At 49.4% G+C, this 23,668-nt stretch overlaps 1 protein-coding gene across 1 annotated transcript in view; it reads left to right on the top strand.

The window, feature by feature from the left end:
* The first annotated feature begins 362 nt into the window (after positions 1 to 362).
* The window catches only part of LOC144768708 (serine protease 27-like), a 132,278-nt gene continuing 108,972 nt past the window's right edge, over positions 363 to 23,668 (top strand). Inside the window, exon 1 of the mRNA XM_078652574.1 lies at positions 363 to 993. Within this exon, the coding sequence (XP_078508700.1) occupies positions 945 to 993 (49 nt within the window). The 5' untranslated portion in view covers positions 363 to 944. The remainder of the gene's footprint in view (positions 994 to 23,668) is intronic.

Raw genomic sequence — 23,668 nt, 5'->3', positions numbered from 1 at the left:
ACTAAGGACGGCCAGCGATGATTATCGCTGGCCGTTGTTAATATGCCCCAAAGTTAGTAGAGTGACCATACATCGCCAGGACAAGACTCAGAGTTGGACTTTTTTTAATCATCAAACCAATGCAATCTGGAAGTTGTATTCCCCGTTCACTCACACATGGCAATAGCTTGTAAAATGAAATCCTATGGCTGTAAACATGGCTTGTCAGTGACACCCAGTTACATGGCTGAGGGTGGCGACCACACTCCATGTCATTATGGACTCTGATTTATGTCCGGGACTTTTGCATGACAGACAATTGCATTCTGGGTATTGTAGTCTTGGCCTGCATCCTTTGACTTAATAACACTAATACACCTCATAACAATTTTTGGCAGGTGAAGAGTTCAGTACAGGAATGGTGTCCTTAAGATGACATAACCGAAGGTGGCGTTACATGATGAGCCTACTGGTAGACAGGGTGATAGTCCCAATTCGTTCACCGTTAAAAAAAAAAAAAAATCTGTTGAAATCCTATAGCTCACACGTGTGACCTTATCACGGAATCTCGCATACGCACCCCGTTGAATGTCAGTCACCCGCCTACGAGGTGGGGCACGGCACTGAGTGGACACATATACTTTTATTGAGCTGTGTATTACCGTGGCCAGTCAGACGTGTTAACGACGACATTCCAGAAAAACACGTTTTTGAGAACAGGCCCGTCCGCTTTCTAGAGCCTCACCTTAATAAACAACAAGTGCTTCGAGCAACAGGTCCCCCGACAGCCAGAAGCACTTCTGCTCCAGGACAGTACCGGTGACCCGATTCTGAATGCTGTAGCAGTCGTCCGTCCATTCAGTGCCTTCTTGCCCCTCAAGCACCTGGGCCTTCTCTTTGGAGTGGCCAGACACCCCCCTCAGCAGCGAGTGGAACATCCAGCCCCTCGAGGCTCCGCGGCGGCCATGGGAGGGACGCTTCTGCTGGCCATGTTCTGCTTTCACCTCAACGCAGGTCAGTGCCTTCTCCGGGGCAAACGGCTGGTAAAAACGTGTGTTGCCCTTTGCAGAAAAGAATAATTTCATACGGTTCATGCTAATAAAATGTTTTAGCCTGGAGAGAGTATTTCACCAGTCCTTTTTGTTTGTTTTTCATTTTGGTAATTGTTACTCAGCATTTATAAAGAGTTTACATAGTAGGACAAATACAATTGGGCAGCCTGCCCCGTATCTAAGATCCATGCGGGACTCTAGGATCTAGTCCACGTCTTCATAGCTGCCAAGTTTCCCAGGTCCTTGCGCTATTATTACTTAGTCCAGTCCCGTTTTTTCTTAACGTTTTTTGACTTGTCGTCGTGGTGTAATATTGGGTTAAATCAGTGATAGAAGTGGGCGGGGACGGAAGGGCACGGCGTGCCCCTACTTCTAAAAAATTGTTCAGTCCGTTCCCCTACTTCTTGCTTTCAAAAAAGCGTCCCTGGACTGCAAGAATAGTCCAACTTTAAAATGATGACTTTTTTCTTTCTGCTTCCAGGGGCTGCTCGCACTTCTCTGTTGAAGTCCAGAGGCTGCAGCAGCCCCCGCCCCCCCTGAGCTCGCACAGACCAAGGGCAGGCCATTGTCATTCCGATTGAGGCAGATTAGCCCCTTTAGAATGACAATGCGCCCGCCCTCTGCCTTTAACATATCAAGTGCCCCTGAGATCGGAGTTGGTGATTGGAGAGGAGCTTTCCCCAAGCAGAGTACTGTGGGGAACTTGACACCTTTGTCAATGTTGTACACGGAGTGAAGTGAACTTGGCAGGAGCAGTGACCACAGTAACCAGACAGAAGAGGCGACAGGAAAGGAGAGGAACTAGGGCAGGAGAGGTGTCGGGGCAGGAGAATTGACAGGGCAGGAGAATTGACAGGGCAGGAGAGGTGACGGGGCAGGGGAGGGGAGGTAACTGCAAACACAACAATGATGGACAGAATGTGGATCAATGTCACACATTCACCCCAGTCCAAAGATCTGGGCCCAAATCCATCGTTTTTCCACTCCACACCACCCTGGGTTAGACAATGGCGATATGCAAATCAGCGCTGACCCTGTGCCCCATGGGAACAGTCCAGTCCGAACTACAAAAGCCATGTCCTTCCCAGAACGGAAACAAGCATCCGAGGACCGGCCCGGTTTCGAGGTAACACCTCTCTTCAGCCCGGCTAGCTTGATTCCAGTGGTGTGGAGTGCCTGGGACTCACGTCTGAGCATCCCCAGTACACTTAGAGCGGTAACTGCAAACACAACAATGATGGACAGAATGTGGATCAATGTCACACATTCACCCCAGTCCAAAGATCTGGGCCCAAATCCATCGTTTTTCCACTCCACTCCACCCTGGGTTAGACAATGGCGATATGCAAATCAGCACTGACCCTGTGCCCCATGGGAACAGTCCAGTCCGAACTACAAAAGCCATGTCCTTCTCAGAACGGAAACAAGCATCCTAGGACCGGCCCGGTTTCGAGGTAACACCTCTCTTCAGCCCGGCTAGCTTGATTCCAGTGGTGTGGAGTGCCTGGGACTCACGTCTGAGCATCCCCAGTACACTTAGAGCGGTAACTGCAAACACAACAATGATGGACAGAATGTGGATCAATGTCACACATTCACCCCAGTCCAAAGATCTGGGCCCAAATCCATCGTTTTTCCACTCCACACCACCCTGGGTTAGACAATGGCGATATGCAAATCAGCGCTGACCCTGTGCCCCATGGGAACAGTCCAGTCCGAACTACAAAAGCCATGTCCTTCTCAGAACGGAAACAAGCATCCGAGGACCGGCCCGGTTTCGAGGTAACACCTCTCTTCAGCCCGGCTAGCTTGATTCCAGTGGTGTGGAGTGCCTGGGACTCACGTCTGAGCATCCCCAGTACACTTAGAGCGGTAACTGCAAACACAACAATGATGGACAGAATGTGGATCAATGTCACAAATTCACCCCAGTCCAAAGATCTGGGCCCAAATCCATCGTTTTTCCACTCCACACCACCCTGGGTTAGACAATGGCGATATGCAAATCAGCGCTGACCCTGTGCCCCATGGGAACAGTCCAGTCCGAACTACAAAAGCCATGGGCAGGGGAGGTGACCGGGCAGGGGAGATGACGGGCACAAGAGATGATGGGGCAGGGGAGGTGACGGGGCAGGGGAGGTGACGAGGCAGGAGAGGTGAGGGGGCAGGAGAGGTGAGGGGGCAGGAGAGGTGAGGGGGCAGGAGAGGTGAGGGGGCAGGAGAGGTGAGGGGGCAGGAGAGGTGACGGGGCAGGGGAGATGACGGGGCAGGGGAGATGACGGGGCAGGGGAGATGACGGGGCAGGAGAGGTGACGGGGCAGGGGAGGTGACGGGGCAGGGGAGGTGACGGGGCAGGGGAGGGGAGGTAACTGCAAACACAACAATGATGGACAGAATGTGGATCAATGTCACACATTCACCCCAGTCCAAAGATCTGGGCCCAAATCCATCGTTTTTCCACTCCACACCACCCTGGGTTAGACAATGGCGATATGCAAATCAGCGCTGACCCTGTGCCCCATGGGAACAGTCCAGTCCGAACTACAAAAGCCATGTCCTTCCCAGAACGGAAACAAGCATCCGAGGACCGGCCCGGTTTCGAGGTAACACCTCTCTTCAGCCCGGCTAGCTTGATTCCAGTGGTGTGGAGTGCCTGGGACTCACGTCTGAGCATCCCCAGTACACTTAGAGCGGTAACTGCAAACACAACAATGATGGACAGAATGTGGATCAATGTCACACATTCACCCCAGTCCAAAGATCTGGGCCCAAATCCATCGTTTTTCCACTCCACTCCACCCTGGGTTAGACAATGGCGATATGCAAATCAGCACTGACCCTGTGCCCCATGGGAACAGTCCAGTCCGAACTACAAAAGCCATGTCCTTCTCAGAACGGAAACAAGCATCCGAGGACCGGCCCGGTTTCGAGGTAACACCTCTCTTCAGCCCGGCTAGCTTGATTCCAGTGGTGTGGAGTGCCTGGGACTCACGTCTGAGCATCCCCAGTACACTTAGAGCGGTAACTGCAAACACAACAATGATGGACAGAATGTGGATCAATGTCACACATTCACCCCAGTCCAAAGATCTGGGCCCAAATCCATCGTTTTTCCACTCCACACCACCCTGGGTTAGACAATGGCGATATGCAAATCAGCGCTGACCCTGTGCCCCATGGGAACAGTCCAGTCCGAACTACAAAAGCCATGTCCTTCTCAGAACGGAAACAAGCATCCGGGGACCGGCCCGGTTTCGAGGTAACACCTCTCTTCAGCCCGGCTAGCTTGATTCCAGTGGTGTGGAGTGCCTGGGACTCGCGTCTGAGCATCCCCAGTACACTTAGAGCGGTAACTGCAAACACAACAATGATGGACAGAATGTGGATCAATGTCACAAATTCACCCCAGTCCAAAGATCTGGGCCCAAATCCATCGTTTTTCCACTCCACACCACCCTGGGTTAGACAATGGCGATATGCAAATCAGCGCTGACCCTGTGCCCCATGGGAACAGTCCAGTCCGAACTACAAAAGCCATGGGCAGGGGAGGTGACCGGGCAGGGGAGATGACGGGCACAAGAGATGATGGGGCAGGGGAGGTGACGGGGCAGGGGAGGTGACGAGGCAGGAGAGGTGAGGGGGCAGGAGAGGTGAGGGGGCAGGAGAGGTGAGGGGGCAGGAGAGGTGAGGGGGCAGGAGAGGTGAGGGGGCAGGAGAGGTGAGGGGGCAGGGGAGATGACGGGGCAGGGGAGATGACGGGGCAGGGGAGATGACGGGGCAGGAGAGGTGACGGGGCAGGGGAGGTGACGGGGCAGGGGAGGTGACGGGGCAGGGGAGGTGACGGGGCAGGGGAGGTGACGGGGCAGGGGAGGTGACGGGGCAGGGGAAGTGACGGGGCAGGGGAGGTGACGGGCAGGAGAGGTGACGGGGCAGGGGAGGTGACGGGGCAGGGGAGGTGACGGGCAGGAGAGGTGATGGGGCAGGAGAGGTGACGGGGCAGGGGAGGTGACGGGGCAGGGGAGGTGACGGGGCAGGGGAGGTGATGGGGCAGGGGAGGTGACATGCACGAGAGGTGATGGGGCAGGAGAGGTGACGGGGCAGGGGAGGTGACGGGGCAGGGGAGGTGACGGGGCAGGGGAGGTGACGGGGCAGGGGAGGTGACGGGGCAGGAGAGGTGACGGGGCAGGGGAAGTGACGGGGCAGGGGAGGTGACGGGCAGGAGAGGTGACGGGGCAGGGGAGGTGACGGGGCAGGAGAGGTGACGGGGCAGGGGAGGTGACGGGGCAGGAGAGGTGACGGGGCAGGGGAGGTGACGGGGCAGGGGAGGTGACGGGGCAGGGAAGGTGACGGGGCAGGGGAGGTGACGTGGCATGAGCTAGAGCAGTAACCGGGCGTGAGCGGTGAAAGAACAGGAGCGGTGAAAGGAAAGGGGCAGTGAATGGGGCAGGAGCGGTGAACGGGACAGGAGCAGTGAACGGGGCAGGAGCAGTGAATGGGGCAGGAGCAGTGAACGGGGCAGGAGCAGTGAACAGGGCAGGAGCAGTGAACGGGGCAGGAGCAGTGAACGGGGCAGGAGCAGTGAACGGGGCAGGAGCAATGAACGGGGCAGGAGCAGTGAACGGGGCAGGAGCGGTGAACGAGGCAGGAGCGGTGAACGGGGCAGGAGCAGTGAACGGGGCAGGAGCAGTGAACGAGGCAGGAGCGGTGACGGGGCAGGAGCGGTGACGGGGCAGGAGCGGTGACGGGGCAGGAGCGGTGACGGGGCAGGAGCGGTGACGGGGCAGGAGAGGTGACGGGGCAGGAGAGGTGACGGGGCAGGGGAGGTGACGGGGCAGGGGAGGTGACGGGGCAGGAGAAGGAGAAATGACAGGACAGGAGAAGGAGAAGTGATGGGACAGGAGAAGTGATGGGACAGGAGAATTGACGGGACAGGAGAAGGAGAAGTGACGGGACAGGAGAAGGAGAAATGACAGGACAGGAGAAGGAGAAGTGATGGGACAGGAGAAGTGACGGGACAGGAGAAGTGACGGGACAGGAGAAGTGACGGGACAGGAGAAGTGACGGGACAGGAGAAGTGACGGGACAGGAGAAGGATAAGTGACGGGGCAGGAGAAGTGACGGGGCAGGAGAAGTGACGGGGCAGGAGAAGTGAAGGGACAGGAGAAGTGAAGGGACAGGAGAAGTGAAGGGACAGGAGAAGGAGAAGTGAAGGGACCAGGAGAAGGAGAAGTGACGGGACCAGGAGAAGGAGAAGTGACGGGACAGTAGAAGGAGAAGTGACGGGACAGGAGAAGTGACGGGACAGGAGAAGGAGAAGTGATGGGACAGGAGAAGTGACGGGACAGGAGAAGGAGAAGTGACGGGACAGGAGAAGGAGAAGTGACGGGACAGGAGAAGGAGAGGTGACGGGGCAGGAGAAGTGACGGGGCAGGAGAAGTGACGGGGCAGGAGAAGTGACGGCACAGGAGAAGTGACAGGACAGGAGAAGTGAAGGGACAGGAGAAGTGAAGGGACAGGAGAAGTGAAGGGACAGGAGAAGTGAAGGGACAGGAGAAGTGAAGGGACAGGAGAAGTGACGGGGACAGGAGAAGTGACGGGACAGAAGCAGGGCCGGACTGGCTACTGGGCAGTTAGGAATGCTGCTGAGCTGGGGGGTGATTTCGATAATGGGGACCTGCGTGAGCTAAACGAAATTCGTTTTGCTTTCAGGATTTCGCAGCACACGCAGGTCTCCATGGACAAAATCCGCCTCCACTGCAGTAAAATCAGGCAGCAGCTCGGCAGCATTCCTAACTGCCCGGTAGCCAGTCCGGCCCTGGACAGGAGAAGTGAAGGGACAGGAGAAGTGAAGGGACAGGAGAAGTGACGGGGGCAGGAGAAGTGACGGGGGCAGGAGCGGTGACGGGGGCAGGAGCGGTGACGGAGGCAGGAGAAGGGAGGGGGCAGGAGAAGGGAGGGGGCAGGACTGTTCCTATTGGGTGCAGAATCTAGACTGATTTGCATATGGCTGGGTCCAAACTGGAATGGCATGGTGAGCAAAGAAACAATGGATTTAGGCCCAGATCTCTGTACTGGGGAGAATGTATGATATTGTTCTGCATTCAGTTGTTCTTTTTGCTATATTATGATTGAGCAGCTAGCTGGCTGACATGAATATGAAGGAGCCTTTGTGGGTTTCCGTGAGTAACTGGTCAGGAGAAGGAGAAGTGACGGGACAGGAGAAGTGACGGGACAGGAGAAGGAGAAGTGACGGGACAGGAGAAGGAGAAATGACAGGACAGGAGAAGGAGAAGTGATGGGACAGGAGAAGTGACGGGACAGGAGAAGTGACGGGACAGGAGAAGGAGAAGTGACGGGGCAGGAGAAGTGACGGGGCAGGAGAAGTGACGGGACAGGAGAAGTGAAGGGACAGGAGAAGTGAAGGGACAGGAGAAGGAGAAGTGAAGGGACCAGGAGAAGGAGAAGTGAAGGGACCAGGAGAAGGAGAAGTGACGGGACAGTAGAAGGAGAAGTGACGGGACAGGAGAAGTGACGGGACAGGAGAAGGAGAAGTGATGGGACAGGAGAAGTGACGGGACAGGAGAAGTGACGGGACAGGAGAAGGAGAAGTGACGGGACAGGAGAAGGAGAAGTGACAGGGCAGGAGAAGTGACGGGGCAGGAGAAGTGACGGGGCAGGAGAAGTGACGGGGCAGGAGAAGTGACGGGGCAGGAGAAGTGACGGGGCAGGAGAAGTGACGGGGCAGGAGAAGTGACGGGGCAGGAGAAGTGACGGGGACAGGAGAAGTGACGGGACAGAAGCAGGGCCGGACTGGCAACTGGGCAGTTAGGAATGCTGCTGAGCTGGGGGGTGATTTCGATAATGGGGACCTGCGTGAGCTAAACGAAATTCGTTTTGCTTTCAGGATTTCGCAGCACACACAGGTCTCCACGGACGAAATCCGCCTCCACTGCAGTAAAATCAGGCAGCAGCTCGGCAGCATTCCTAACTGCCCGGTAGCCAGTCCAGCCCTGGACAGGAGAAGTGACGGGGGCAGGAGAAGTGACGGGGGCAGGAGAAGTGACGGGGGCAGGAGAAGTGACGGGGGAGGAGAAGTGACGGGGCAGGAGCAGTGACGGGGGCAGGAGCGGTGACGGGGGCAGGAGAAGGGAGGGGGCAGGAGAAGGGAGGGGGCAGGACTGTTCCTATTGGGTGCAGAATCTAGACTGATTTGCATATGGCTGGGTCCAAACTGGAATGGCATGGTGAGCAAAGAAACAATGGATTTAGGCCCAGATCTCTGTACTGGGGAGAATGTATGATATTGTTCTGCAGTCAGTTGTTCTTTTTGCTATATTATGATTGAGCAGGTAGCTGGCTGACATGAATATGAAGGAGCCTTTGTGGGTTTCCGTGAGTATAGATTCTCCTGAAGAGTTCCTTTCTCTTCTGAGCCCTGCATAACACGTGTACAGGAGGAGCCCTGTATTCATGTCATCAATGTTTGAGACAAAAAATAATCATGGATTTCTAAACATTGAGTAAAAGCATTAAGTTAACATGTTGTTCCTGGTTAGTGTTTGCTTTTTCCTGAATTAAACCTCAAACATATTTATCCATTGTTTTAATTAAATAACGTTATAAGCTGTAACTGGTCAGTGAAATGCTAAACGTACTAAAAATTGGTATGTTTTGCTATTTCTAGCCACGCCCCTGACTCCGCCCACTGATTCAATCTTCGGTTATTCCCGCCCCCTGATTCTCCACCCACAGTTTCCCTACTTTTTTTTCCCCACTTCGACCACTGGGTTAAATAAGACTACAAGTCCCAGTGTTCTAAGAAAATCCACCTCTGAACTGACTAGTGAGCATGGACCTTGCAAACTCGGTTTTATAAAACTGGGGCTGCGGCAAGTTCCAGAAGAAAAAGGAAGAAAAAAACCGAGACAGGCGCCTCTTTTCAGGCTTGACCTGGGAAACTTGACAGCTATGAAAAGAAAAACTCACAACTAAAGTGCTTTGAGTGTCTCCTGCCTGGATGCAGTAGTTAAATCTTTAATAACTACTGGAAATAAAAAAAATTAAATACATATTTAAAAACTCGTTAGAAAACCAGAGAGAGTCTACGTTCTTGCTAACTGAATGCAGTATGATGTCCCAAGATTCCTAGTTTCGTGGTTGGGTTGCTCATTCAGTCCAGATTCTTTTCTTTGTTTTCTGGGATTTGTAGTCCTCTTTTATCCCAGGACGACCATTCCTAAAAAGCAAAGTCTAAACCTGGAGTGGATGAGCTAGACATGCATAGAATTGGGCAACTTGAGACCTCTGTCCAGCCGACCTTTCGGCTGGCCACCTTACCGTCAATCTAGGGACCCCCTTAATGGGGATGTTTAGCAGACGAGAAGCAGTGAGACCAATTCTCAATAGAGCAGCAGACACCTAGTCCTATTTATGATATGCCTGATAGAAGGATCACACCACACTAAGGGGTCTATTAGGATGTCCGCCCGCCACTCTAATGGTGCTGGGACCGGCCACCAGTGGTGCGGTGGTCCCGCACCTGCAATTAGGATGCCACCGCCACGGTGGCATCCCGCATATTTTGCATTGTGGCGGGCGTGCTGTGAGCAGCACCCGCCACAATGCAATATATGCATGTTGTGCATTGGCATGCACAACCTGACAGGCACTACGCGGTGCCTGCCACCTTGTGCATGCCAATGTTGGGGGGTACCATAGGTACCCCACAGGAGATCCGCAACGGGCCCCCAAATAGAACTCTGCATGCCTTTCCATGGCGGAGTCTCCACCATGGAAAGGCATGAAACCGCCACCATCCTAATATGGATGGCGGTGCCTGCAAGGCGCCGCTCCATATTGTGGGCCATTTCCGCCCGGTAGGCAATCGTGACGATTGCCTACCGGCGGAAAAGCGGCGAACGGTCTTTCCGTCCGCCGTGGTACCCCCTGCCATGCTAATGTGGCGAGGGGTCGCCACCGCCGGTAGAGCGGTGGCGATCCCTACGCCATACTACTAGACCCCTTAGAAGTTCTGATACGGCCACCCCCCAGACTGCCTGCCTTTCACTCCGAGATAGATTGAACACGACCACCACTGCTGCCACCGTTTTCTTGGGTTATGTAGTTACGGCCTGTTTGCAGTTAGAAGCGGGGAAAAAAGAGGAAAAAAGAACTGCTGCACATGATTGCTGTGAGGTGGTATCCCTATAGGCTTACTACAAAATGCCAGCACTTTTTCTGCTATGCCAACGGCATGTAAATCCACATGGGATTAGTACTGCAATGAATGTGCGTTGAAGCAATAAATAAAATTAAAAAATGAAACAATACCGTGGTACGAGAAGATAAAATGGGAAAAACTTCTTTCTGTTGTACGCCCCCTTTATCTTTTTAGGGTGAACCTGGGCAGGCATGCGCTGCTCTGCGAGGTAACTGAAAAATACGGGGGTAATCAAAAAACAGGCATGGAGGTGAGAGAGCGAACTAGAAGAAGGAGGAGAAGAAGATGGGGAAGGAAGAAAAACAGAGAATGCTAGAAATTAGAATTTTATAGAAATAAAGAGCAGTGCTGGCTAGAAGAGGGTTGAATCTGTTGCTGAAGGCAGAAGTGGTGAAAGAATGAGGAAATGGTTGATCTGGTCGGAAGAGAAAATGTGATAGGAATATAAGAGCTTGAGATGAGGGCTGGATTTGGGAAAATGAAGGTGAGAACTGTGAAAGATAGTAAGGATCATTCCCGAGGGGTATTGATTGATTGCAATTACACTTCTCAACAGAAAAAGGGTGCTCTTTCTGCTCACTGACATCTGATATGTTTACAGCCCTTTATCTGTGAGCTCTGGTCTATATGCAACAGTGAGCAGTTCTCCTTTTAAACCACTTATAAGCTTGGGCTTCAGGTTCCACCAGAGAATCAAAAAAGCCACGTCACGTTTTTGAATGTGTACAAAACAAGTAGGAGTGGGGTGTTTATGTAGTAATTCATTCAAATCAATCAAATAGATCTGTCTTCACCATGTTTCTGTGGCATAAAACATTCAAACACAGTAACAGAACATAAACAATCCATTGTGTTACAAAAATGCATTTATATACAGAATAGAAAAATTATAATACTGCATATTTTCTGATTTTTAATATATGCCAAATAAAAGAGACAACCGAGCAGCATATCAGAGAGGCGTGCAACTGTTGTAAAATAACACAGCGGGTCTGCATTGACGAAATTTAAAATCTTAAAAAGTTGGCAATAACAACATCCTTCTAGGAAGTAGATAAAAGGGGCAAAAGAACACAATATTTAGGGTCATCCGGAGAGACGTCCCATCACCGTGGCAAAAACATGGATCGGATAAAGTGCATCTATTTGCAGGCAACCGCACCAGGAAATGTAGTAGATTAAAACGAAACCTGGTGAGGACAAAACGTTGTAGTCTGTTAAAAACAAAGGAGGGATACTGTTGGAGGCCCTCGTGATAGTGTACCAGATTGTTATCGCGCAAAGCAGGATTAAGGTTATCTAAAGAGTCTCTCATAGATGTGTCCTTCTCATGAAATGCTTGGTTTAACCCCTTCGCTGCTAGGCCTTTTCCCCTCCTGTGCTAAGGCTTTTTTTGGCGTTTTGGGGTAGTGCGCGCTTAGGCCCTTGTAACTTTTTGACCACATAAGGTATCCACGCCAAATTTGCGTCCTTTTCTTCCAACATCATGTGGAGTCTAAAGGCGCCCAGGGTTTGTGGTTTCCCTTGGAGGGGCCCCAGAAATTAACCAAAATATAGTGAAATTATTGTTTTTTTCAGAAAAATGGGAAAAACGGGCTGCAAATGAAAGCCTCTGTTTTTTTCCCTGAAAATGTTATCAAAAAAGGGTTTGTGGGGCTGAAATCTCCATTTTCTCAACTTTTAGGGAATGACAGTCTTTTGTCAGAGAACCGACATTTTTCACACAGTTTTGGCATTTTTCTGGGACATAGCCTATTTTTGCTATTTTTAGAGCTTTCTACCTCCTTCCAGTTAATGGTAGAAATGAGTTTGAAAGCAATAATGGATCCTGGAAAGCTGTACATTTTCAAAAAGTAGACAAACTTCTGAATTCAGAAAGGGGTCATTTGTCTAAATCCATGAAGGTTTCTTTATAGAAACTAACAGTTAAATATTGGCATAATTGAAAATTTATTGAAAAAAACAGCCTTTTGTCTCAACGTTTTCACCTATAACTTTTCTAATTTTGACAGCTCTTGGAAAGCAATATACCGTTACATCCGTTAGACCTTCGTGGTTGTGGGGATATATAGGACTTGTAGTTTCACCAAGAACCCGACGAACCCAGATCCAAAAACTGAGCAGCAACTTACAATGGTATTTTTTCATTTACTGGGTATACAGCACTTTGTCTTGGAAAATGTATACATGAAAAAATCTGTATGAAAGACACCTATGTATTTCTGAATTGGGTACAAATTATAGAGTTCAGAAACAGTATATAATTGCACATTTTCAAAATTAGGAATACTCATACTAGCATGAGAATTATTGGTCATCTTTCAAAAAGATTTTTTTTTTTACACAATGTCTTTCATTGAAAGGGAGAAATGCATGATAGCTCAATTGGTAATAACAGTTGATTTACAAATAATCTAAATTACCCCAAGTCTCCCGAAAAAAACGGTACCTCACTTGTGTGGGTCGGCCTTGTGCCTACGACAGGAGACGGCGCAAAATGCAACGTGGTCGCACCTCAATTTCCCAGTGAAATCTTGCGGTCTTTGGACAAAGAGACTACCTTTTGATTTGAGCCCTAGCTCTGCCAGCACCTAGGGAAACCTAGCAAACCTATACATTTTTGAAAAGTAGACATCCAGGGGAATTCAGGATGGGGTGACTCGACTGCCTACCACCAGGTTTTGTTACCCAGAATCCCTTGCAAATCTAAGAATTTGACAAAAAAAACACATTTTCCTCACATTTCTGTTGTGGAAAGTTCTGGAATCTGCGTGGATCAATAAATTTCTACCCACCCAGCATTCCCCCAGGTCTCCCGATAAAATTGGTACCTCTCTTGTGTGGGTAGGCATAGTGGCTGCGACACAAAACGGCGCAAAATGCAACGTGGTCGCACCTCAATTTCCCAGTGAAATCTTGCGCTCTTTGGACAAAGAGACTACCTTTTGTTTTTGCGCCCTAGCTCTGCCAGCACCTAGGGAAACCTAGCAAACCTATACATTTTTGAAAACTAGACACCCAGGGAAATTCAGGACGGGGTGACTCGGCTGCCTACCCCCAGGTTTTGTTACCCAGAATCCCTTGCAAACCTAAATATTTGACAAAAAAAACACATTTTCCTCACATTTCTGTGGTGGAAAGTTCTGGAATCTGCGTGGATCAACAAAGTTCCACCCACCCAGCATTCCCCCAGGTCTCCCGAAAAAAATGGTACCTCACTTGCGTGGGTAGGCATAGTGGCTGCGACATGAAACAGCGCACGACGCAACATGGTTGCACCTCAATTTCCCAGTGAAATCTAGCACTTTTTGGACAAAAAGACTACCTTTTGTTTTTGCGCCGTAGCTCTGCCATCACCTAGGGAAACCTAGCAAACCTATACATTTTTGAAAACTAGACACCCAGGGAAATTCAGGATGGGGTGACTCGTCTGCCTACCCCCAGGTTTTGTTACCCAGAATCCCTTGCAAACCTAAAAATTTGACAAAACATTTTCCTCACATTTCTGTGGTGGAAAGTTCTGGAATCTGCGTGGATCAACAAATTTCCACCCACCCAGCGTTCCCCCAGGTCTCCCGAAAAAAATGGTAACTCACTTGTGTGGGTAGGCATAGTGGCTGCGACATGAAACAGCGCAAAACGCAACATGGTCGCACCTCAATTTCCCAGTGAAATCTAGCACTTTTTGAACAAAAAGACTACCTTTTGTCTGTGCGCCGTAGCTCTGCCAGCACCTAGGGAAACCTAGCAAACCTATACATTTTTGAAAACTAGACACCCAGGGGAATTCAGGATGGGGTGACTAGTCTGCCTACCCCCAGGTTTTGTTACCCAGAATCCCTTGCAAACCTAAAAATTTGACAAAAGAAAACACATTTTCCTCATATTTCTGTGGTGGAAAGTTCTGGAATCTGCGTCGATCAACAAATTTCCACCCACCCAGCGTTCCCCCAGGCCTCCCGAAAAAAATGGTACCTCACTTGCGTGGGTAGACATAGTGGCTGCAACAGGAAAAGGTCCAAATCGTATGGTGGTGAATTTACAATACCCTATTGCAAAACTACCTTGATTTTGGGGGGGGCACCTGAGTTTTTGGCCCCAGGGTCGGTGGTGTTCTTTGGAAAGTACCAAACCTAAACAGTTCTGAAAACTAGACACCCAGGGGAGTCCAGGGAGGTATGGCATGCGTGGGTCCCCCAATGTTTTCCTACCCGGAACTCCTTGCAAACCTTAAAATTAGGTAAAAATATCCTTTTCCAAACTTTTTTGCGTGGGATCTCCGTGCCGGCAAAAATGTCCTACCACCCAGCGTTCCCCTTGTTCTCCCGAGTAAAACAATACCTCACTTGTGTGGGTGCCCCAAAGCAGAACAGGCCAAAAATGAATTTTGAAAAAAGTAGTATTTAAGTTTTACAAATTAAGCCCCCCTGCCTTAGTCACAGGCCTTTGGCCCACCCACACAAGTGAGGTATCATTTTACTCGGGAGAACAAGGGGAACGCTGGGTGGTAGGACATTTGTGCCGGCAGCGAGATCCCACCCAAAAAAAGTACGGAAAAGTGGGTTTTTTAACCTAAATTTAAGGTTTGCAGGGGTTTCTGGGTAGGAAAACATTGGGGGACCCACGCATGCCATACCTCCCTGGACTCCCCCGGATGTCTAGTTCTCAGAACTGTTTGGGTTTGGCAGTTTCCAAAGATGCCCGCCAAGCCCCGGGCCAAAAACTCATGGGAACCCCCTTGCAAAACCAAATTGTTTTGAATGAATTAAGTTTTCAGATGGAGAACGTGCGATTCAGGGGACAATATCGCATGAAAATTGTAAAAGACAATTTCAAGTTTGCAAGAGATTGTGGACAAAAACCATCAATGGAATTCACCAGAAATACATGACCATATACTACCATGTATTACCAATAATATCTAAATTTAGAAAGTTATTTATAGCTATAATATACACCATAACTGAGTTACTCAAAAGACAAAGAATCAAGCACGGCTATCTATTCCTCAAAGACACACACATACAGGTTGGATTTGGCACGAGGGCGAGTGATGGTTCAGTACATAAAATTTTATTAACATGATATTTCAAAAAAAATGAAATGCTCTGTTAATAAATAAATGCATAAAAACCGAACCAGTGACTCGCAACTCGTGAGCTGTAAAGCCACAACAAGGCACCAACCGTTTTACAGGCCATTCACGCACCTTGCATACCTGATACAAACCAGACCACTGACACCATCTGGAAGGAAAAGCAACACATTACAACAATCACAATAAGGGACAAGGTACACCCTACTGCAGAAAGAGAAAAAAAAATGTACTGCACAGCCATCTAATCCGCAAGCACACACACACACACTGGTTGGATTTGGCAGGAGGGTGAGTGATGATTCAGTACATACAATTGTATTCGCAAGTAATTTCACAAAAAATGAAATACACTGCGTATAATTGAAAGTATGATTAACTGAACCACTGACTCACAGCTCGTGAGCTGTAAAGCCACGTCAAGGCACCAACCTCTTTAGAGGCCATTCATACACCTTTCGTACGTGTGACACATTCAAAACATTCACACCGCCAGCCGCGGACCCATCACATTTCAACACTCACACCAGCAAACAGCGCCATTCAAGGGCCCATCACTTCCACACGCCCACATTTCTGACACTGCAACTACACAAAATGATGAACTGCGTGGAGTGTCACTCAACTAGCAGTGTGTGTAGTGACCAACAGAAAGTAACTACTCACACACCGCCAGCCGAGCGCCAGTCCAACAAACACCACCATCCAAGCACCAGACCATGCACACCGCCAGCCAAACACCACTCAGCGCACACCGCCAGCCAAGCACAACTCCGTGCACAGACAGCCAAGTACCACTCCACACACACCACCAGCCAAGCGCCACTCCACACACACCGCCAGCCAAGCACCACTCCGTGCACAGACAGCTAAGCACCGCTCCACGCACACCATCCAGCCAAGTACTACTCCACACACACCGCCAGCCAAACACCACTCCACACACACCACCAGCCAAACACCACTCCATGCACAGACAGCCAAGTACCACTCCACGAACACCACCAGCCAAGCGCCACTCCACACACACCGCCAGCCAAGAACCACTCCGTGCACAGACAGCCAAGTACTACTCCACAAACATCACCAGCCAAGCGCAACTCCACACACACCACCAGCCAAGCACCACTCCACACACACCACCAGCCAAACACCACTCCATGCACAGACAGCCAAGTACCACTCCACGAATACCACCAGCCAAGCGCCACTCCACACACACCACCAGCCAAGCACCACTCCGTGCACAGACAGCCAAGTACCACTCCACACACACCACCAGCCAAGCGCAACTCCACACACACCGCCAGCCAAGCAACAGCCAGCACACACCACAAACACATTTAGAATTTTTTTTTTGAAAATAACACTAAACAAATGGAAATACCTACAAATCAGCTAACACAAATTCTTAAAATAAAAACTTTGCACTAATGCCAATCCTTGAAACAAACTAAAACATTTTTACAGAATGCAGACCAGGCAATTCACTTTACAGCTCATTAAAACTCCCAAAACTTCTTTTGCGTGTGGTACGATTTAAAACAAACTGACAGACACAATGCAGGCTTAGAAGGACAGTCAGGACAGTATATACGAGACTCCTTCCGCACGCCTCTTCGCCAACAGACTCTGCATCTTCTAGTCGGAAAGTCTCTTGCGTTAGTGGAAGGAATAGATTCAGGAAAGTGGCGATCTTTCAATCTAGCCACTTCCTCCACCACTCCAAATCTAGGAACACTTGCCTGCTCCACAAGTACAAGGCTGCCTATTATAGACTCCTGAAACTTAACAAAAGACATCTTCTTCTCAGGACAAGACTTCTGGTACACAACAAAAGCATTAAAGGATGCCAAGTGGAACAGATGGATAGCCAACTTCTTGTACCAAACGTAAGCCTTTCGAAGAGCAGCATAAGGTTCCAACCTCTGATCTACTCTGTCAACACCACCCATGAACTTATTGTAAGCTAAAATGCACACAGGTTTGCGCACTTCAGCACCCTGACCCCAAACAGGCACAGGTTCTGTACTTTCATCGTGGATAGTAGTCAGCATGTACACATCTCTCTTGTCTGCAAACTTCACAGCTAGAAGCTCCCCACATCGCAATGCCGTAGAATGTCCCCGCACAAGCCTTTTGCAAACAAGTTCCTTTGGGAAACCTTTACGGTTACTGTGCATTGTGCCACAAGCAACAGTGCCCACTTTGGCCAACTCCTGGAACAACCGCACACCAGTGTAGAAGTTATCTACATATAAATGATGGCCTTTGTTAAATAATCCTCTACCTAGTTCCCACACAATTTTCTCAGTCACTCCAAAAGTAGAAGGACAACCAGGAGGGTTAATGCTGGACTCCTTACCAGTGTACATCCTGAAATTGTAGACATATCCAGTCTCACTGTCACACAGCATATACAGTTTGATTCCATAGCGTGCCCTCTTACTAGGAATGTATTGCCTAAAAATCAAGCGGCCCTTAAACAACAGCAAAGACTCATCCACTGCAATTTCTTTACCAGGGACAAAGATCTCAGAAAAACGATCAACAAAGTGATCAAGGACAGGCCGAATTTTAAACAAACGGTCACAATCAGGGTGATCGCGTGACAACGCTAAACTATTATCAACAAAATGCATCATCCGAAGAAGAAGCATATACCGATCACGACTTATGACTGCTGGAAATATAGCTGTTGCCATCAAGGGACTAGTGGACCAATATGAAGTCATTGATGGCTTCCTTAGCAAGCCCATCAAAAAAGTTAATTCCAAAAACTTCTTCATCTCTTCAACATTTGTGGGAGTCCACCGGATTGCTCTAGAATAGGGCTTAAGGCTGGCTCTGTTGGCCCTCAAAAATTGTTCTGCGTACAAATTGGTTTGCTCAACAATCTCTTGCAAAAACACATCGTCAAAAAACAACTGCAAAAAATTAATTGGCAGAAAATTCTCAGTATTCACTCTACACCCAGGAACACCAGTGAACTCTGGCAATGCCGGCTGCACCAAGCCAGGGGGAACCCAGAGGCCATCCCTATCAACGGGGGGAGCAGCCACCCCAGCCTGCAGCCCAGAAGCCTCTTGCTGCTGTTCACCAACGGGAAGCCTAACAGATACTTCTGGCTGCACAACACCAACAGAAGACATAGCATTCCCAGAGGGCTCTTCCTGCACTACACCAACGGGAAGCCCAGCAGCCTGAGATGCTTCTTGCTGCACTACACCACCGGGAAACCAAGCAGGCCCAGATGCCTCTTGCCGTTCTACACCAATGGGAAACCTAACAGCCCCAGATGCCTCTTGCTGCACTACACCAGCAGGAAGACGAAAAGCACCAGATGCCTCTTTGCGCACCACAGCAATGTGAAGCCTTTTGGGCGCAGGCTCCAGCCCACATGCCTCTTGCCGACGTAAAAAGAAAGGAAACCTTGCGGCCCTAGGCAGCAGCACAGGTGCCTCTTGGCCCACTACCGGCACCTCAATGTCCTCCTCTAACATAGGCCCTTCATCAGCACTAGAAGAATCATCATCATCCGATGATGATGATACCATGCGAAGAGAAAACTCACTGCCTGAATCTTCTGCCCTTACCTGGGAGTCTGAATCGGACTCAGTCTCTGAACCATGGTCAGAGGAAGACTCAAAAAGCAAACCAAGAACCTGCTGAGCAGTAATCCTGCGACTAGCCATTATCCTTACAAAGCAAGAAGACTGCACACACAAGTGAACAACAACCTACACTGTGCAAAGTAAGAAGTAAACAAGGTAAGGCTTTCAAAAAAAGATAAATACAATCCAAAACAATTTCACCCTTACCAAATATAGCTACACTCACCAGCACCTACTCTGCTGAGACACAGCAAAAAGAAATGATATCCCACTAGAAAGATAAAAAGAAATGACAGATTAGAAAACAAAGTGCACATCAAACACTAATGCTGAAAAAAAAATGAGAAAAAAAACACAGAGCCACACAAACTGCTAGAAGTACAACCTTTTTCAAAAAGACAAACATCAAGGGAAAGTGGTACAAAATACATTCACTTACCAAGCACAAGCAACTACACAAGCTGCAAACAGACACGCAACCTACAACAATCCAAACAGCAAAAGCCTGGAAGAAGACAAAAATAGAGAAGAAAAAAAAATTACTACCACATTTCACAAACAATATAACAATTTAAACAACAACACACAAATTTGCCCCCCAAATTTAAATTCAGCAAGATGGGCCATCAAATAGGGCTTAGACCAATTGGGATTAGATGAGGTTTAACATCAAGACACTGGTTAATTTTTTGATTTTTTTTTTTTACTGCCTGACCCCTTTGGTGCCAGTCAGTCTTTTGCTCCTACCAGTACCCCCATCACACAGGGGCAGTAAGGACATTCATACACCTTTTGTACGTGTGACACATACAAAACATTCACACCGCCAGCCGCCAGCGCCATTCAAGGGCCCATCACTTTCACACGCCCACAAATCTGACACAGTAACTTCAGAAAATAATGGACTGCGTAGAGTGTCACTCAACTAGCAGTGTGTGTAGTGACCAACAGAAAGTAACTACTCACACACCGCCAGCCGAGTGCCAGTCCACTCACACCACCATCCAAGCACCAGACCATGCACACCGCCAGCCAAACACCACTCAGTGCACACCGACAGCCAAGTACCACTCCACGCACACCATCCAGCCAAGCGCCACTCCACACACACCGCCAGCCAAGCACCACTCCGTGCACAGACAGCCAAGTACCACTCCACGCACACCACCAGCCAAGTGCCACTCCACGCACACCGCCAGCCAAGCACCACTCAGCGCACACCGACAGCCAAGTACCACTCCGTGCACAGACAGCAAATGACCACTCCACACACACCACCAGCCAAGCGCCACTCCACACACACCGCCAGCCAAGCACCACTCCGTGCATAGATAGCCAAGTACCCCTCCACGCACACCACCAGCCAAGTGCCACTCCACGCACACCGCCAGCCAAGCACCACTCAGCGCACACCGACAGCCAAGTACCACTCCGTGCACAGACAGCAAATGACCACTCCACACACACCACCAGCCAAGTGCCACTCCACGCACACCGCCAGCCAAGCACCACTCAGCGCACACCGACAGCCAAGTACCACTCCGTGCACAGACAGCAAATGACCACTCCACACACACCACCAGCCAAGCGCCACTCCACACACACCGCCAGCCAAGCACCACTCCGTGCATAGATAGCCAAGTACCCCTCCACGCACACCGCCAGCCAAACACCACTCAGTGCACACCGACAGCCAAGTACCACTCCACACACACCGCCAGCCAAGCACCACTCCAGGCACCACACAAGCCAAGCGCCACTCACCGCCAGCCAAGCACCGCTCCACGCACACCATCCAGCCAAGTACCACTCCACATACACCGCCAGCCAAACACCACTCCACACACACCACCAGCCAAACACCACTCCGTGCACAGACAACCAAGTACCACTCCACGCACACCATCCAGCCAAGCACCACTCCACACACACCACCAGCAAAGCAGCACTCCGTGCACAGACAGCCAAGTACCACTGCACGCACACCATCCAGCCAAGCGCCACTCCACACACACCGCCAGCCAAGCACTACTCCTTGCCCAAGGGGTCGCTTCCTAAAAACTAAATTTAAATTCCCTGGTGCTAGTGGGCATTTTCTGCCCCCCCCCCTGGGGGCAAAACGGCAAAAAAAACGGGCCGATTTGCCCCCAGGGTGGACAGAAAAACAAAAACACAATCATGGCCACCTGGAAGCGACCCTTTCCCAAGGGGTCGCTTCCCAAAACAAACACATTGCCCCAACAAAAATCCCTGGTGCTAGTGGGAAATGTATGCCCCCCCTCTGGGGGCAAAACGGCCAAAAAACGGGCCGATTTGCCCCCAGGGAGGGCAGAAAATCGGAAATGTTATGGCTGCCCACCTGGAAGCGACCCTTGCCCAAGGGGTCGCATCCAAAAAGCTAAATAAACAATCCCTGTTGCTAGTGGGGGCATTTCCGCCGCACGATTGCGACGCTGTGCGCGATCATGAGGCAGAAATGCCCTGCAAAGAGAGATCAGGGGAGAGGAAAATCTCTTTCCTCTCCCCTGATGCCTCTTCGCTGCCCACAAACCCCCACCAGCCACGAGAAATCCACCTTCTTCCGAAGCGCGCAGGAAGCAAATGGCTTCCCGAGCGCTGGGAATCCCTGATGATGTCAGCGCGCGCTGTACGCGCTGACGTCATCAGGGATACCCATGGGGGAGGGGGCGGGGCGGCAGCGGAAGCTCTTCCGCTGCCGCCCCCGCAAAACAACGAAGATCGGAGACCCTCGGGGGAGCGCCAGCGCTTCCCCCGAGGGTGGGGCTGATGACGAGCTGGCCTTGTCATCCGCGCACGACCGGTGCGCGCCATGACGAGCCCAGCTCGTCATTAGCCCCGAAGGGGTTAAGATGCGCCTTTCGATTTGGTGGCAACAGTCTGGGCCAGCAAATAAGCCTGGTTGGCCAATCAACTCTTATGCAGACTTCGCGTACGCGAGCCATAGAATATCTATGGCAAGTGGAGTCTTTTTTTTTTTTTTTTTTTTTTTTTTTTTTTGTCCTCATATATGCCACCAGAAAATGATTACTCTGAATAGGCGTTCCTCAGGCCACTGACACAAACCTTCCTATTCCGACCCTCGTGTTTGTGGATAGCCTTTAAGGATTGCCCAGAGGTAGGATTGTTACCCGTCCAACTTCCTGTCATGATGATACTTGCTACTCAGGAAGGACAGGACCACAAAACCTCTGGCATAATCATTGGAGCTTAGGTTTATTTTATCTTTCGCTCCATGCATTTAAAGCTGACCACAGATTTACAGACTTTTCTCCACCACATAACATATCAAATTTACTCACCACCATAATGTTTTTGAGACAATCTGCAAATATTGGAGGGAGTGCCGATTTCCATACCTTACAGATCTCTCTTCTGGCGATCACTATTACATAAAAGATAAACTGTGATAAATTACTATCCAAAACGTAATCTGATTGGAGACCAAAAAAAACCAAGTTGGGGGTACATGGAATTGAAAATGCGAGTACATCCTCCAAAAACTTACACACCTGTTCCCAAAAGTTTCTTATATTGGGACATTCCAGAAACATATGAATATCATTTGCATCCTGCAACTTACATCTTGGACAAAAATACTTAACAACCGACATCTTGGAGAGTTTCGCAGGAGTCCAATAAACTCTGTACATGGTGTACAAATGGTTTCTTCGCAAATTAGATGGTTTGATTATTTGCTGTGACATTGTAAAGGAGTCTTTCCACAATGTCATTATGTTATCCGAAACCCAGAGCCCTGAGGGGTCCCACAATTTCATAATTTCAGTTTCCATATTATCCCTATTGTCGAGTAGAATTTTGTACAATATGGCCGTCTCCCCTCTCCTCACTCTAGGATTATTGATTAAATTCCACAGGGGACTCTCATTCTCTAAATCCCAAATTTGGCTTCCCCACCAGGCTGACAGCTGATAAAACTTAAATCTCGTGAGAGTACCCCCAGTTAAACTAACCAAAAATTCCCAATTTAGGGCTTTCGAAGCATCCAAAAAATCCCCCCATCTAAAAAGACTAGCTCTCTTCAACGGGAGAGCTAGTTGATCGCCCAAACATTCAGGAGTACCTGGAGAGTCCCAAATCGGAGCAAAAGAGTGATAATAATGGATAGATAGCAACTTGCAAATTTGATACCAGTAATGTAAAGCGGCTTTCAAAACCTTCAGTCTAACTTTTTTGAAAAATTTTTGATCCCCAAACTTAAACAAGAAGAAATCTGCATCAAATGGAAGGTCATGCAACATTGCCCGAAAAATTAAACTATTAGACGTAGAATCCAATTTATTGGCTAAGAGTCGAAAATTTTTAAGCTGGAAGGCATAACAATATAATAATAAGTCTGGAAGAGCCAAGCCTCCTATTTTTAGTCCTCTCCTCAGCTTTTTCCATGCTATCCTTGGGGATTTTGTCGCCCAAATAAAGGATCCAATCCTGCCTTGTAGATTAAGAATATCTTTTTTATTAAATACTAAAGGGATAGAATTAAACAGAAATGTTACCTTCGGTAATATAATCATTTTTACTAAATTCACCCTACCATAAATATTTAAGGGTAGAGAGTTCCATTTAGACAATAGTTTTTTAATCTCTTTTATCACGGTTTCCCAACTGGTCTTAGAGATTTCTTCTACCTTCTGAGTCAGTTGGATACCAAGATATCTCATCTTAGATT

This window comes from Lissotriton helveticus, chromosome 7, assembly GCF_964261635.1.
Source record: "Lissotriton helveticus chromosome 7, aLisHel1.1, whole genome shotgun sequence".
In the NCBI taxonomy this organism is placed as follows: Eukaryota; Metazoa; Chordata; class Amphibia; order Caudata; family Salamandridae; genus Lissotriton; species Lissotriton helveticus.
This window is presented reverse-complemented; position numbering and strand designations above follow the sequence as displayed.